A 16345-nucleotide genomic window follows, 5' to 3' on the forward strand; every position below is an offset into this window, starting at 1 on the left:
ATGCATTTGCCTTGTGACGCACATACCTACAAATGGGTTGCTATAGAACACTGTGATGGAACATGCATGTATAATATCTAACATTTCTTTTTAGGAAAATTTATCCAGACTCAATGAGATTAACTTCCGTATTGAAAACCAAAAATCCGCTGTGTTGGTACTGAACGCACACCCCATGGCTCCAGGTTTTATTGGCTCCAGTTTCAGTGGCTTTCTAGATCAGTACCACAGAGTGAAGAACAGAGCCGAGCAACAAGCCCAGGAACTTCAAAAAGGTTTGTATTTAGAAAATATCTTAATAATATAATAATAGGGTTAGGGTTAATATATCATTTTAAATATGCTATGTTGTTTCATTATGTATCCAACTGCAATTAATAGTCCTGACCTATGGTAAAAAGAAACTAAAAAGACACATCCTTTGTGATGAAATATGAATATTAAAATTTTGTTTCTTTTTGAAGCCTTGGAATGCCAGCCCAGTCAATCTTACTTGGAAACAAGAACAATTACAAAAGAAACATTGTTGGCATGTCACCAAAAGTTACAGTCGCCCTTAACTGGCCTCTGCGACCCCGTAGCAGTGGAAAAGGCCCTGCAAGAGACTAAGGTGGGTTCTTGAAAATAGATATTTTGTTTTGTATGCTTAAAAAGCTGAGGTAAACCCTGTTCTAAAGGGACCAAGTACAGTAGCTATATGATAAAAGCTTTGCACCTTTATTCTGTGTTGTATTGAAATCACTGGAGGGGTTGTAGGCTCAAAAGGGGTGTGCCAAACACTTTATATTATGTATTGTAAAAGTATTAAAAAAAAAAAAAAAGATCAGAAAAGTCAAAATATTAATGTGTCCCCTTTTACAGAGTCTCTCACAAACAATAGATGATCAGAAGACAAATATCGATAAACTGTTCACTGAAACAAAACTGCTTCAGAGTTGGGCACCAGAAGACAAAACAAAGGTTTATGTGACTGAGTCTAAGGATATAGAGGAACAGTGGTCAAAATTAAAGAAAGATGTTGCTGGCAGACTTTCCATACTTGAGGACATTTCCTCAAAACTTCAAGTATTTGAGGTAAGCCATTAAATTGTGGTTGCCAAAAGTCCAGTTAGTTAGAAATTCCTGTGTTTAAGCTGAAATGTTGTTTTATCCCTGTGTCTCCCTCACTGCCTGCTTTCTGACTCTTTCCATGCCCATCATTCTTTGAGGCCTCCTAGGTACAGCCCTCTGTGTTGCATATTTTAAAATATAAGCCTATTTGTCATACTACAGTTGTATAATAAATCTGGTTGGAGGGTTCCTCATATACTGGGAAGTCCAGAATTATCTAGAACTTTTTTAGACGTCGAAAGTGTTCGTATAATTAAGGATTTCAATGGTGGGAGAATGGCAGCTAAAGGTCCCCGTACACGTTAAAATTTGCGCGCTTGGTGAGATCGGCAAGCAAGCGGATCTTCACCCGATATCCCCACCTACGGGTAGGCAATATCAGGGAACGTGTAGGCTAAATTCGATCGTTTGGCCCCAGGGCCATATAATCAAATTATATGGGCTGCAATGGGGCAGTGGGTTCGGGGACCGCATCAACGAGCCGGTGCGGTCCCCGATCCGACTGAATCTTTTAACCTGGCCGATCGGGCAGGCCCCTCGTTTCTGCCCCTGCACGGGCCGATAAGCTGCCGAATTGGTCCAAGGGACCAATATCGGCAGCTACTATCGGCCCGTGTATGGGGACCTTAAGTCACTGTTCCTTCTAAGCTGTGCACATGTTCATGCACCAACAAAGGCCAGTACACACAATAAATTGTGATGCACAAAAAGGATTTTGTGTAACAACATATAATTTTGTACTTATTGTGGCGTGCACACACAGTTTTTTTTGCGCAGCTAAGAACTAGTACTTTTTTTCCACACATTGGTTAACAGCGAAATTCCACATTTTGGCATTGGTAAAAAAAAATTTTACCGCGAAAAATAAAAACCGCCATTTGACTTTAATGTATTTGGAGTGAAAAAAGTAGCAGGATGGGAATGAGAAAAGATGCCCATTAACTTAAATGCTTTTTGAAGTGAGAAAAAAACTGTGATTAACTTTTGGAGTGAGAAAAAAAGTTGCATGTGTAAAAACAAGTTACGCAGTAGCCGTGAAAAATTGCCTATTCACTTTAATGTTTTGGACTAGCTAACACAGTACAACATCTTTACCCTAAGGCAACAGTGGCCTCCAGTGGCCAGTTAATCATACAGAGAAAATCTCAATTGCTTGAAAACAAGTTCTGAATAAAGCATGGCTATACTAATGTTTATTCGCTGAACCACCTATTCCTCTTTTTTCTTTTTCTTTTTTTTTTTTTTGAAAGCCAAAATTGCTCAGTGCAATATCTTATGTGCCCTATAATGTTCTTTATAATTGTGATTTTCCCCACCAGTAATATGTGGCCTTTTACCAATGCTGGCATTATTGTATTCCAGCCTCCTCCCAAGGCACATTCTAGCAGCTGGAGGAGTATGAAGAAAAAAAGTCACTTTCATGGAGATATAACTCATTCATGTGGCTGTGTCCTCTGACACTGCATTCTTCCTAGTTTACTTGTCAGAGATCTCATTGTATTTGTATTTAAAAACACACAAACCCACACAAAGCCTCTTAACAATATTTATTTTCTATTTTTTTTAGTGGTTAGTCACCAGTTTTGCTGTCACTGTTAATGGTTGTCAGTTAACTTAAACATAAGTGCAACTACACAGAGAAGTATATGCAATACATAGCCACTTGTCTATTTCGTTATTCCAGCTGGGCTCAGCTGCATTCATTGGACTGAATTTCCATCAATTTAGTGTCATTGGGTCCTCAAGCTTGGATTTTCCATATGTTTTTGGTGATCCCAAAACTCAATTAAAGGACTGAAAAAAGAAGACTAACTAACTAAGCATTTACACTGCCTATTTCTATTTAGCTAAAAGCTTCTGTGCGTAGCATGACAACGCTTTTGCAAAGAATCTGTAATTTTTCAACTTTGGAACTGGGACAAATAAATTACTGATGTATTTTAGGAATATTAGTACATTGCATACGTCTGCTATACAACATTTATAGTCTAGTTGTACTACCTGTACTTTAATTTTCATGTTGCCACATAGGCAAGGTCAACTGAAATCCTCTTTCTTATATCTGTGAAATCAGAGCCTTTTTGTTTCAACTTTTGATCAAAAAAGTCCTTTTTACAGAAATCCTAATAATAAATCAGTGAGGGTGAAAACACATTTTATGGTTTAATAAATGTACTGGTTCAGACAAAAGCAATCTATCTATAGTCTTTGCTAGTGCTGAGCTGTTATTAGACCCTTGTAGCCAGGCCCGGACTGGCAATCTGCTGTAAGATGCCATAGACCAGGGATCCCCAACCTTTCTTACTTTTGAGCCACAGTCAAATGTAAAAAAAACTTTGAGAGCAACACAAGCACCATAAAAGTTCATGGAGGAGCCAAAAAAGGGCTAAGATTGGCTTTAAGGCAGCCTCTGTGCATACTATCAGCTTTACAGGAGGCTTTATTTGGCATTTATTTTGTTTTTATGCAACTAAAACTTGCCACCAAGTCAGGAATTAAAAAAAAACTACCTGGTTTGGGGGCGCTGAGAGCAACATCCAAGGGGTTGTTGAGCAACAGGTTGCCCCCGAGCCACTGGTTGGGGATCACTGTTTATTGGGCTGGTATAGGGCTATTTGGGTCTGTAAATACACATATAGAAATATAAAACACACAAGCGTAAAATATTTTTTTTCTTAGAAAACTAAAATGTGTAGGCAGGTGAAACTATTTCTGCTGAGGAGGTATAATTTTTACTACAGTCCTTTATGAACCAATAATTTGCACAGTGCTTAACATAGGCATACATATTTGCCATACAGACAAACCAATGTAGTAGGTGTAATAAGGGCCCTGCTAATGTAGGGCTTGCAATCTTATGGGTCGGGGATAAATGCGCAAAGTACAAAAGTATGTTCCTGTTTGGGGAAGTATATGAAGAATAAATATGAAGTCCATAACACTAAGAGGCACATTTACCAACATTCTGATTTTCATGGTTTTAGAGGTTTTTTGAAACCTCTAAAAAAACAATTTCCACAAAAACCATACATGTCTAGTCATTTATTAAAATATCCAAAAGATCCCTTTTTAAAATAATCAGTGTTCCATGTGAAGTGATGAAACAGCAAGCTGGATTACTTCCTATAGCCCTTAGTAAGAGATTTAAAATGTTTTCTTGAAGTGTCTTTACTTTTCACCAGGATGAATCAAAAACTGTTCAGAAATGGGTCAGTGATGCAAAGGATTTTATTCTAAATCAACATAGTGCCTCCGAAGATTCCCAGGGACTGCAGAGGCAGCTGGACAAGTGTATGGTGAGAGCACTAGCCCTATATCTGCCCCAGTGATGTGTCCCCTTTCCTGTACAGATATCTGCTGCTTTCACATTTGTGTTGTTAATGGAGGGGGATATGCACAAACACATTTACACATTTCCCTTTTCCCCTTTTCAGACACTTGTTAATGAAATGGAAGCTGTGGAATCATCCTTAAAAAAGCTGAATGAAGTGGAATCCACTCTGGGTAGCCATCCAGATACTATGATCAATACCTGGGTACTGCCTAGACTGGCTGACCAGCAGGCACAGTGGGAACTACTAAGCAAACAGGTGAGACAGGCTACAAAGGGTAGAAAAAGTTTATCTGTCCTGATTTCATTTGTGATTTTATCATGATTTACCCTTGTTATTCTTTTTTCTGTCAATGGATCTTTCACTTTCACATTTTTGGCCTAGACATGTATACATGATGTGATTTAGATCTGTCCTAACAGAAGCTCATTGTCAAATCCTCCAGATTGATTAGTTTAGCTGTGCTTTGTTTCCATAATTAGTCCAATTTTATTGAGATCCTGTGAGATCTGGCCCTCTACACACATGGTCAAACTGCAGTGATCCATTATGATACAAAGGATGTAAGTGGCAGAAAGAAGGGGCATAGATAAAGTCATGTTTTAGTTCATACACACCCTTTGTGTGGCCATTGAAACATTTGCACAGTACCTTGCACATTCTGTGATTTAATGGACTGAGAAGAATGAGAATAACGGAAGCATTTAAAGCATTGCAGGAACATGAGTCTTGGCTGGAGGAAGACTGATTTCTACGACATTGTTTTGTAGCCAGGGTTCCGACAGACAAATGTTTCAAATACATTGGAACGGAACTTGGAAATTGTCGGAACTATGGGTGGGGGACTTTAATATATTACGAGGATTAGCAACGTGCCCCAAAAACTTCTTATAGTCCTGGCTACTTGCATACTGTGCTTCAACAGGAAAATGGGTTTTGATGCACAGATAAAGCATTTTAATGGGTTCCATTTTAGGTTATTCATCAAATGAACAAGTTATCAGAAAGTCAGGAGAAAGCGGTAAACTTGAAAAAGGATTTGGCAGAGATGCAAGAATGGATGACGCAAGCTGAAGAGGAATATTTGGAAAAGGACTTTGAGTATAAGTCTCCAGAAGAGCTCGAAAGTGCTGTGGAGGAAATGAAAGTAAGAGAAAGTTTACATGCATTGGTTGATTTATAGTTAGGAACTGGCATATTACTGGCCACATATCACTTCTCCAACTGGTACAGATTTATATATGTGTGCGTGTGTGTGTGTGTGTGCAAAAATAGATAAAATGCAGGCTGTTGCTATGCAATTGAACTTTATTGTACTCTAAAGGCAGAAATAATTTGTATGATCTATTTAATGGGACTCCTGGCTAACGATATGATTTGTACCACACCCTCTTCCCTGACTGACCAGTTTACATATTTAGTCCAGTGACTCACACATCTATGGCTGTGGGCATTACTAATGCTGGGTGGTGCCTCTAAATATTTATGTCCAAATTTCTCATGAATAAAAGCAGATAGGACTGGTGAGTTAATGTTATTGAAATTTCAACTGAATGCTATAGCAACCAGTGCATATCTATGATCATAAAGAAGGATATAGTGGAAAGTTTGGATGCTTGCTGGGGATAACCAAGTTGCACAATGTGGGGGAAAGAAATTTATTTCATATTAAAAAAAATCACTCCGTTTCAATAATAAGAAATGAAGACCAATTGCAAATAGTCTCAGAATATTACTCTTAACATCACACTAAGAGTTAATTTAAAGGTGAACCACCCCTTTTGGGGTATGCCATTTTTGCAAAACTTACAAACAATGTTTATCTGAGCATCAATAGTTTATCTAGAGAAAATGTGAAATTACATATATGGAAACAATGGCCTTTCAGTTGTATAGGAGAGAAGTAATACTGCCCTGTGACCATATTTGGACCCTTATTTTGAGCCGCACTGACTTTAAATATACCTTGTACAAATGGAAGCGTCCTTGTTGATTTTATCGTGTAGAGCTAAAACATTAGTGCTGGTGCATTTAGGTAAACTTAAATAGGGAGAGCGCGTTTATTTCTGGCTGTTCATTTTACTGGCTGTACTGCTTTTTTGATTGACCGATGGTGCATGTGAAATAGAGCAATAGGGAGAGTCATGTATATTCATGCTTGCAGTACCTCTGTATGGACTTCCTGCATTTCACTTGTTTTTGTACAAATTAAAGATTAAAAATCGCATCCAGAAAGCCCCTCTTTTATAAAAGGTTTGGAAACCTAGAAATCTGTACTGTTTTTATATACTTTAACAGGTATAGCCTGTGATTAAGACGAAGAAGCATAGAACTGGTACTTAATGCCAGACACGGTTAACTTCATGCATTTTAGAGTAGTTGGGTATGTGATGAACTGATTTGCTACAGTGGTAATAACTAATATTTATCCTCTACAGAGAGCGAAAGAAGAGGTGCTACAGAAAGAGGTACGAGTTAAGATTTTAAAGGACAACATCAAGACCCTTGCTGCTAAAGGTCAATCTGGTGGCCAAGACCTGACGCCTGAGCTAAAGGTGGTGTTGGACAACTACCAGCTGCTTTGCAATAGGATCAGAGGGAAATGCCACACTCTGGAGGTAAGGCATTCCTTTGAAGACTTTCATTATTGTGAGACTGAGTATTTTGCAGATTATCTCTCTCTTTTCTGGTGGAAAGTAGATAGATAATGGCTTACTGAGTGGGAGTGAGGGCAAGGCTGTCAGATGCCTCACCCAAAACCTGTGTTCCTTCTGGATGATTTCAGCACTAGAATGGGTTTAGCAGAGCAGTTTCTTGATCAGTGGTTCCCCAGAGACAGGCATGTATTGATGTGGAGATGCTCCTAGCAGTATTCACAATCAAGGTTTTAAACTAGCAGCTGCATATATTAAATACCCATTTCTTGCTTGCTTTCTTTGTTGCCTGATTGTTGAGCCCAAGGGCTGAGCAGAAGCATAACGGATCAATGTACATGTAAATCGGCCCATTGTTATATGTAGATGAAATATGCAGAGTTCTGAGCAAGTACAGTATGTGGTTGTCAGTAGGATGCTGAAAGTTGTAGTTGAAAAATTTAGGAACTGTAAGTTGCTCACCCTAAGGGGCTGATTTACTTACCCACGAACGGGTCGAATGGAGTCCGATTGCGTTTTTTTCGTAATGATCGGTACTTTGTGATTTTTTCGGATTCTTTACGAATTTTTCGTTACCAATACGATTTTTGCGTAAAAACGCGAGTTTTCCTATCCATTACGAAAGTTGCGTAAAAAGTTGCGCATTTTTCGTAGCGTTAAAACTTACGCAAAAAGTTGCGTATTTTTCGTAGCGTTAAAACTTAACGCTACGAAAAATGCGCAACTTTTCGCGTAAGTTTTAACGCTACGAAAAATGCGCAACTTTTTACGCAACTTTCGTAATGGATACGAAAAACTCGCGTTTTTACGCAAAAATCGTATTGGTAACGAAAAATTCGTACAGAATCCGAAAAAATCGCAAAACATACGAAAAAGTCGCAAAATGTTCGTTTTCAAGTCGGAACTTTTCCAATTCGGGTCGGATTCGTGGGTTAGTAAATCAGCCCCTTACTGTTTTGTCTAAAAAAAATAATAAACCTATGCTTAAAACAGAACAGTAAATTTGAAATGTCTTTTTGTCCTACTTTGGGTTTTTTGGGTTTATGTATTCCCTTATTTCATAACAAAGTTCCTGTAAGATATAAAACAATAAATCAAACCTAACCGTCACCCTGTTATAGTTCCAGAAGTATCTAGGCCTGTATAGTACTTAAAATATCAATCTCCATGTATTTATTTGGGCCCCTTTATGGGAGGGAGTCCCCAAGTTGGGTATTTTATGTAATAGGGTATTATTTCCGTGTAGTTTTTATGACAAATTACTTTGAATGGATAAATAAATAACCACAGTATTTGAAATTATAGCCTGCTTTTTTTGTAGACTTAGATTTTTGTCACTTTACTGTATATTATAAAAGTTGCAGCTATGCTCATCATAAAAATGACTGCATAATGAGACGAGTTTTTGTAGATTTACGGTAAAACCTGACATTTTATAACCATATCCTCTGAGTAACAAATGACTCGAGTAATAGAAGTGCCATCTGGCAAGAATGCTATAAAATATGGTGGACAGACTGACATGAAGTTATCCATTCAGTTGAGAGTGTGCAGATTTAAGGTTAAGTTTGTTGTCCATGTACTGACCTTCCAGATATTATATTTAAAAAATTTGGCCACACAAATTGATGACTTAACTTAATTGATATGCCCTTACAAATAACCACTAGTGTGAGCACGTGACTTCAACTGAGCATACCTCTCATTAAAAGGGCCTCCACAAAAATGTATGACATGACTGGCCTGTGTGAACACATTATGCAATGTGTAAATATATGGGGTAGTTCTGATTTTGAAAAACTGTTAACACCCTATGTGCCATTTCTCTCTAGGAAGTCTGGTCTTGCTGGATAGAGCTGCTGCACTATCTGAAGCTGGAGACAGCATGGCTAAATACATTGGATGAAAGAGTACAAAATGCTGGAAATCTTCCTGACAAGCCAGAGTCAGTCAGTGAAGCACTGGAGGTAAAGAGACAGACAACAGAAGGGAACAAATTGTGTATTGCTTCCTGTCTGATTTTCTGTTTAAGCAGTAAATCAAATTACTGGTTAACAGATTAGACCTCTGTATAAAGAGCTACTCCTTATATCAAAACCTAACACAGGCTGAAGTTTAGGGCTTGTTTATACGGTGTTTAGGAAGTGGAGTTCAGAGTAGTTTTCGATCGGCGCATTATAACACCAAAAAATAGAAAATATAGCCTTTTCTAAGTAAAAGAATAGGTAGAATACATTTTCAACAAGTCTTCTATATTGCGTTTATACTAAGCAAAGTTGAATTAGGTTTGTCCTTAGCCCTTCAAGCCCCTAACCAGCTTTATCTAATGTATCTCTGATGTATGTCTGTGTGTACATCCATAGTAAGAGAGTAAACCCAAACATTTGGGTTATTTGCTAAAAATGGACTCTGTGCAAGGTGACCGTCCTGTCATTCAGAGGTCTCTGAATATTGGGTTTTCGTTTAAGGGATCTTATACCTGTACTACTATGTTATAGCCATACCACTCTTCTAGAATTTCAGTTTTCTAGTTTTATTTTTTTGCAGTTTTAAGTTATAGAAGGTATTTAATCCCTGACTTTAAAATGACAGGGGTAGTTTAATCCCATTAGTACAGGAGGGTTTATTTACAGTGAGCACATCGCTGCAGACTGGCTGTCAATGTGAACTGTCACTTTTTAATAACCGTTCTGAATAATCTCTCCTTCTCTAGTCTTTAGAGTCAGTCCTACGCCATCCAGCAGACAATAGAACTCAGATCCGTGAGCTTGGGCAGACTTTGATTGATGGCGGTATTCTTGATGACATCATCAGCGAAAAGCTGGAGGAATTTAATGCTCGCTATGAGGAGCTGAGTCATTTGGTGAGCATTAAAAACCTATTACTGCCTGTTGTTCCGGCGCAACTCAATCTCACTATCCTATTTTTAAACAATGGACAGTGATGGATTTAGCTGTTATGAAATATTCATAGAATTATATTAACAAAGTTCAAATCCACCTCATACTGTAGAAATGAGATCTTGAATGAAAAGCACATTCTACGATTTGATACAGAATATTTTGGGCACATTTTGGATTAAACTGATAGCATCCTGATTTGGTTTTTCTAAGCAAAAGGTTTTTGAAAACATATTTTCAGAGAAAAGAGTACCCATGTTTTATTTAGCAGAAACTTCTGACAGTCCAGAATTTGCCTTTAAATCTTGATTACTTGTTTTAAATCGTTTGCCTATAACTTAAGTTAACTAAGTTGCATAAGTGCTCAGATGAGCAAGTCTATGTTAGGTTTCTAACTGACTTTTTAATCCTAATAAACAACAAGCAAAGCGCCATGTACAAATCCATTTAATTTTCAGCTCAATGCACAAACCATTATTAAGATGCACAGTTCCCACCAGGCCTACATGAGGGAATCATATGGTGGAATGGGGTGGGGCTGGGCTGGAGCTGACTAAATCTGACTCTATATTATGATTCATCTATTAGATACATATAAGATACAAGATACATATAATATTCGGACACTCTCAAATCCAACATATAAAATCCCTTCTTAAAAAGGACAGTCCTATTGGGCCCTAAGAATAGGGTTGCCACCAGGCCAGTATTACACGGACTTAGCTGGTGAAATAACTGGCAAGGCCGGGACCGGTATTACATATTCACCAGCAATGTCGTTTCTGGTAAATTTGTAATACCCTAAAATTAAACTCTGAACTCCGCTAGGCCCCAGATCCATCCAGAACCTTGATGAAACTTATTATTTCTCTTCCTTTTTCTCCTTTCCTATCTAAGAATATATTGACCATTTATCCACTCTGACTTTGAACTGGTTAAACAGCACACAAGCCACTTTCAACAAAATTTTACAATCGTGGTTATGTTATAGGGGAATTGTAAGTGACAGTTTTCCCCATATCCTACCTATAAACTAAAATAGGATGAATATTTAGTTATAAGTAATAACCAGTGTTATATTGGATGGCACACACAGTGATTGTCTGAATGTTTAGTGTACTGAAAGGCAATGTTTGCTGTTTAGTTTTCTGTCTGCTTTCTTATTCTTTTTATTCTTTTTGGTCTCAATGTGTGCCTCATATTTTCAAATCTTAAAGTGTCTACAATTACTCTATATGATTAAGCAGAATTATTGTGAATTTTTTTTATATTTTTTAGCTTTCAATAACATTTTTGAGGAAAAAACTAAATAAGTTCACTGGGGGTTGCAAATATGTTAGGTCAGGGGAAGCAGAATATGTTTTTGGCTTGGGGGGCTTGGGAAGGCAAGATTTGTGGTGCGTGTAGCCCCCAATTTAAATGTTTTGTAAAACTAAATATTTTAAATATTAGATGTTTATTTGAGTAATCTTTCCAGGTTGGCCCTAATCCCGTTTTCTATTCCATCAGGCGGTGAGCAGGCAGATCTCTCTAGAGCAGCACCTGCAGTCCCTGAGAGAGAGCGATCACATGCTGAATGTGCTGCAGGAGTCCCTGGAAGAGCTGGATAAGCAGCTGACCACATACCTGACGGACAGAGTTGATGCCCTCCGGATGCCGCAGGAGGCTCAGGTATCTCAGCATTTCCTTTCAGGGCTGTGAGAACAGTGTAACCTGTAATATCCTCTTACAGAGCAATCTCATTATATCACAGTGTGCTTTAACAACCGCAGAGAAGAAGTAGTCAATGATAAATGATAAAACATGTCCTATTCAAAGGACACTATACCAAAATGCAACAATTTTATGTATTTTCCCTCAATTTACTCCAAACTTGGCCCAACTGTTTAGCCCATAAATGTATCTGGTATGGTTGTAAATAGTGCATTTCATTGCAGTTTTGTTTCTGCCTCGTAAGTAGTAGAAAGGGGACAGAAAATGGGTGTCCATGTCCCTGCCCTATACATGTACACTCTTCTGTATGCATAAAGAGGCAACATCTATGGGCACAACTGAGGTCACTGTGTACTTGACGTCAGCCTAAAGGAGGCCACACACGTGGAGATTTTAGATCTGCCACTAACTGTTCAGGACTGAAACGGCAGATAAGGAGGTAGGAACAATAGGACTTATACCTTCTTCTGCCGATTCAGCCCTGAAGGCAGATTTGACCGATATCAGCAGCCTCCTGCGATATCTGTTGACTCACCGACTTGCCATACACGCACCGAATATCGTACGAAACGAGGTTTCGTACAATATTATCAGTTCGTGTATGGCCAGCTTACGTTTACAGAAGTTTAAAGGTTATATCACTGTAATGGGAAGAAATTTGCATACATTTGGCAAAAGTCACACCTGGCAGACTATCTGCTCTTATCAACAGCTCCATGTGGCTGCGCGGACAGGCACAGTTTCGTGCCTGTGCAGCTACACAGAGCAGAGATTGGGCCGAAAAACACAAAAGCATGCAATTTTAGGGCAATCTCAAGTTCGTGTAGCTGCACTCAGGCTGGAGCTGTGTCTGTCAGTCCAACTGCACAGAGCTGTGGATCAGAAGGGATCTGATTCTCTCCATCTGCCTGCAAAATGCAGACAGACAGTACACAAAGTGTAACTTTGGCTTTAGTGTAACTAGTGTTTTTGCCTACACGTTGTTAATAAGCCCTTATATCTGCCCCACATCTGCAAGTAAACTATTCCTTGTTATCAAGACTTCAAGATGTTACATAAATGAGGTTTTCATCTTATGAATATATACAGAGCTATTATTAACATTTATTTATAAAGCTCCAACATATTCCACAGTGCTGTAATAAATAACATTTCACTGTTGCCTAGAGAAATGGCACACCAGTGCTGTTTACCAGTGCTGGGTAGTAATGTATGACATCTAAATATGCTAAGCTTTCATTTTTTAATGTTACTGGGACTTTAAAGAAAAATCAGCTGCTTGAATAATGATAACCAAATATTGATAATTACTGCTATCTGCTGCCCTCTGCAGGACATATCAGGGGTTAGCTGTGTGGTTCAGAGTTAGTTTAAAAACTTCTAAGTATTGTGTGTATGTTGACCAGATATTGCCAAGTTCTGCAATATTGTCACCCTCTTCTGGAAATATACAGCTTCAGATTGAACGGGATTTATGTTTCTTTAGTTTTTAACAAGCCTTTTATTGGCTTTTATTGTAGTTAATGAAAGTATTTTCTAAGCATATAATGTAAGTAAGCTTCTGTGCTGTGTATTATCAGTCCGAATCTATAAACCTAATGCACAGGCCGCAAGGACAGAATGAGGGACTCATTTATAGAAATGTTATTAGTTATATTTTACCAAACTCACCATAGTACAGGGGGAAATGGAAGAGGAGGAAGTGATGATAGACTTATCAAGATTTGTTTACACTACAAACCAAACAAATTTCACTGGTTCTCCTTATATTATCTTAACTAACTACTGCTGTAATATCTGTTACTTCTCTCTAGGTGTCAGTGGTACTGTAAAAAAAATGCATAGCTACATAATTCATCTTCTTATTTTACAGAAAATCCAGGCTGACATCAGTGCCCATGAAGCATCATTGGAAGAGCTGAAGCGTAGCTTACGACCAATGCCACCAGCCACTCCAGAGAGCAAATCCCCACGGGGTGGATCTCAGTTAGATGTCCTGCAGGTAACGGACTTTTTAAAGGGTGGCTCTTTGTAAGGCTTTTGAAGTTATGTTTTCTAAGTTGTTTTTATAATTACTTAATTGATTTTTGTCCTATATCATATATATTTTTGTGAATTAATGAACCATACTTACATCTGTACACCCACATTTACTAAGGAGAATGCCCTGTTTTGTACTAAAGCAACAAGCAGCATATGCCTTGGCTGGGGTTTATAGCCATATAGTCAGTACCTTTGGGCTTGGTAAGAAGTACATTCATTCCCTTTTTTTAATCCTCATGTACAATGTCTAAGTTCCTTTAATGAAAAACCCTTAAAAAAAAAAAACCCTTGCCCTTAGTACCATGGAGAACATCATGGAGACCTCCACAAGTCCAGTTTCTCCTTAGAAGCAATTTCCAAAAAGCTGAATTTCCCACAAGCATCTGTATAAACAGTTATATGCAAGTATAAAATCTTAGGACCACAAAGACACTGCATCGTTGAGGAAGGAGGGTCAAACAAACTCTCAGGAATGAATGACAACAACTAAGGATCTGATAAAGGCAATAGATACCAAAGTATCAACATCCACCATTAAGGGTGAAGACACATGGAGCTACTAGTTGCAGCTACTTGTCATGGCTACTAAAATAGACAGTGCTGATCATTTACTGATAGCTGTCTCTACGCGTGTTTTAGCAGAGGAAATTCTCAGTATTGTCTATGGCAGGGTATTTTCTGGAGATTAGTAGTTGTGAAAAAGTAGCTGCTACTAGTAGCTCCGTGTGTCTTCACCCTTATCTTGTCATCAAAAAAACCAAGACTGGTGTGTGCAGATAATCACCAGAACAAATAACTAACCTTTTGGAGGTCGGTTCACTGGTCAGATAAACATTGCTATGTATGGAGGAAGAAAGTTGAGAGTAGGATTAATCCTATAAACACCTTCACAACTGTGAAGAATATATAATTTTTAAAAAAATCAATTTTATTGTTTATATAGAGAAAGCTTCGAGAAGTGTCCACAAAGTTCCAGCTCTTCCAGAAGCCAGCTAATTTTGAGCAGAGGATGCTGGACTGTAAACGTGTTCTAGAAGGCGTGAAAACAGAACTAGGTGTTCTTGATGTGAAAGATGTCAATCCCGAAGTCATCCAATCCCACCTAGATGGCTGCATGGTAAGCTCACTCAGTTTGTGAAGGGTTTCTGGGATCCAGTTGTCTGCAGAAACGGAAAATGTTACTCGCACATATTACACGGGCACATGAGCCACTTGGAGTGTATAGTAAATACTGTGCAATGTATTAGCAACCACATGGTGGAGGCATAGGCTAACCGACTTCTGGACTTCCTTTTTATTTAGTGGTCTATTGGGAGTATAGTAGTGTTAACACTTTATTGATACCCTCCCTAAGCAATCAATTATTGAACTATCTTTTTAACTTATTAAACTATTGCAGGTTTTCCCCGCTTGTGTAGATTAGGCTACCTTTGTCCGTTGTCCCTCACCTCCTCTCTGTGTGTATGTGTGTGTATATAGATACAATTACTTACTTTAAGGATAGCAAATGAAGTCAAAGCTTCATTTAACATTTATATCAACTCATTCCCTTCTCTCTGATTGAAGTATGCAAATAGATGAAACTGACTTCTAGATGTTGCCCCCCCCCCCCTTTTTGAACCATGTTCTGAAAGTGATTGTAGAATTATCAATTAGTTAAATTATGTATTCAGAGCATGTGGGTAAATATCAATAATTGTTTTTAACTATTTTTGCACTAGGTGACACATTTTGATACTTGTTTAGTACCATTTTATACTCTTAAGACTTTAAATAAAAGCTATGTTTTAATCTATCCAGATGAAACACAAAAATTATTTTCTTTGTTTGCGGTTTAGTATTTATGGGTGGGAGACACCCTGTGCTGGTCTGACTCTATTTACTTCCAGGGGATTTGAGTATTTTGTCTGCATTTCTACCTTAAATTATATTCTGTAACATGGGGATGTCTGCTTTACATTACACATTTTAATGCATTGATCCACCTTTCAGAAACTATACAAAACCCTGAGTGAAGTGAAACTGGAAGTGGAGACGGTTATAAAGACAGGAAGGCAAATTGTGCAGAAGCAGCAAACGGATAATCCCAAACTCATGGATGAACAATTGACTGCATTAAAATTGCTGTATAATGATCTTGGTGCCCAGGTATGTGGTGCCAATCTGCTTTTTCTTTAGCTTCAATGTGATTTCAAAAAAATTAACAAATATTTAAATTAAATATTTAAATTGAGTTACTGGTCCTTTAAAGAGCATAAAATATAGGAGAACTTTTATAACACAACTTGTATGCTCCTGCTTGCATGGTTATCTGGCAGTACTGAAAGTCCATTTTAAAAATTGTTAAGAAGGCAAATGGCTAAATGTCATATTTATATTTTACAGTTTTATATTTAAAACTCCTGCATACAGATTCTTTTTAGAAAATAATCCAGGAGCACAATCTTATTTAGTAAAGGAATTCTGCCATGATTTACGGTGTCATTTTTATTACTACATTACAATGTGTACATTGAAAATAAATCATTTTACTATTTAAAATGTTATTCTTAAACCAATAAATGTATTTTTTAGTTGTAATATTGGTGTGTAG

At 37.9% G+C, this 16345-nt stretch overlaps 1 protein-coding gene across 7 annotated transcripts in view; it reads left to right on the forward strand.

The window, feature by feature from the left end:
- The window catches only part of utrn (utrophin), a 372003-nt gene that overhangs the window by 109439 nt on the left and 246219 nt on the right, over positions 1-16345 (forward strand). For all 7 annotated transcript variants that reach the window (XM_012963789.3, XM_004914663.4, XM_031901862.1 and 4 more), the window contains 13 exons: positions 95-275; positions 465-610; positions 862-1074; positions 4293-4406; positions 4545-4700; positions 5419-5589; positions 6881-7060; positions 8929-9063; positions 9810-9959; positions 11506-11667; positions 13583-13711; positions 14696-14869; positions 15745-15900. In XM_012963789.3, coding sequence (XP_012819243.1) covers positions 95-275; positions 465-610; positions 862-1074; positions 4293-4406; positions 4545-4700; positions 5419-5589; positions 6881-7060; positions 8929-9063; positions 9810-9959; positions 11506-11667; positions 13583-13711; positions 14696-14869; positions 15745-15900 — 2067 coding nt within the window. The remainder of the gene's footprint in view (positions 1-94; positions 276-464; positions 611-861; positions 1075-4292; positions 4407-4544; positions 4701-5418; positions 5590-6880; positions 7061-8928; positions 9064-9809; positions 9960-11505; positions 11668-13582; positions 13712-14695; positions 14870-15744; positions 15901-16345) is intronic.

This window comes from Xenopus tropicalis, chromosome 5 (genome assembly GCF_000004195.4).
Source record: "Xenopus tropicalis strain Nigerian chromosome 5, UCB_Xtro_10.0, whole genome shotgun sequence".
NCBI classification, from domain to species: domain Eukaryota; kingdom Metazoa; phylum Chordata; class Amphibia; order Anura; family Pipidae; genus Xenopus; species Xenopus tropicalis.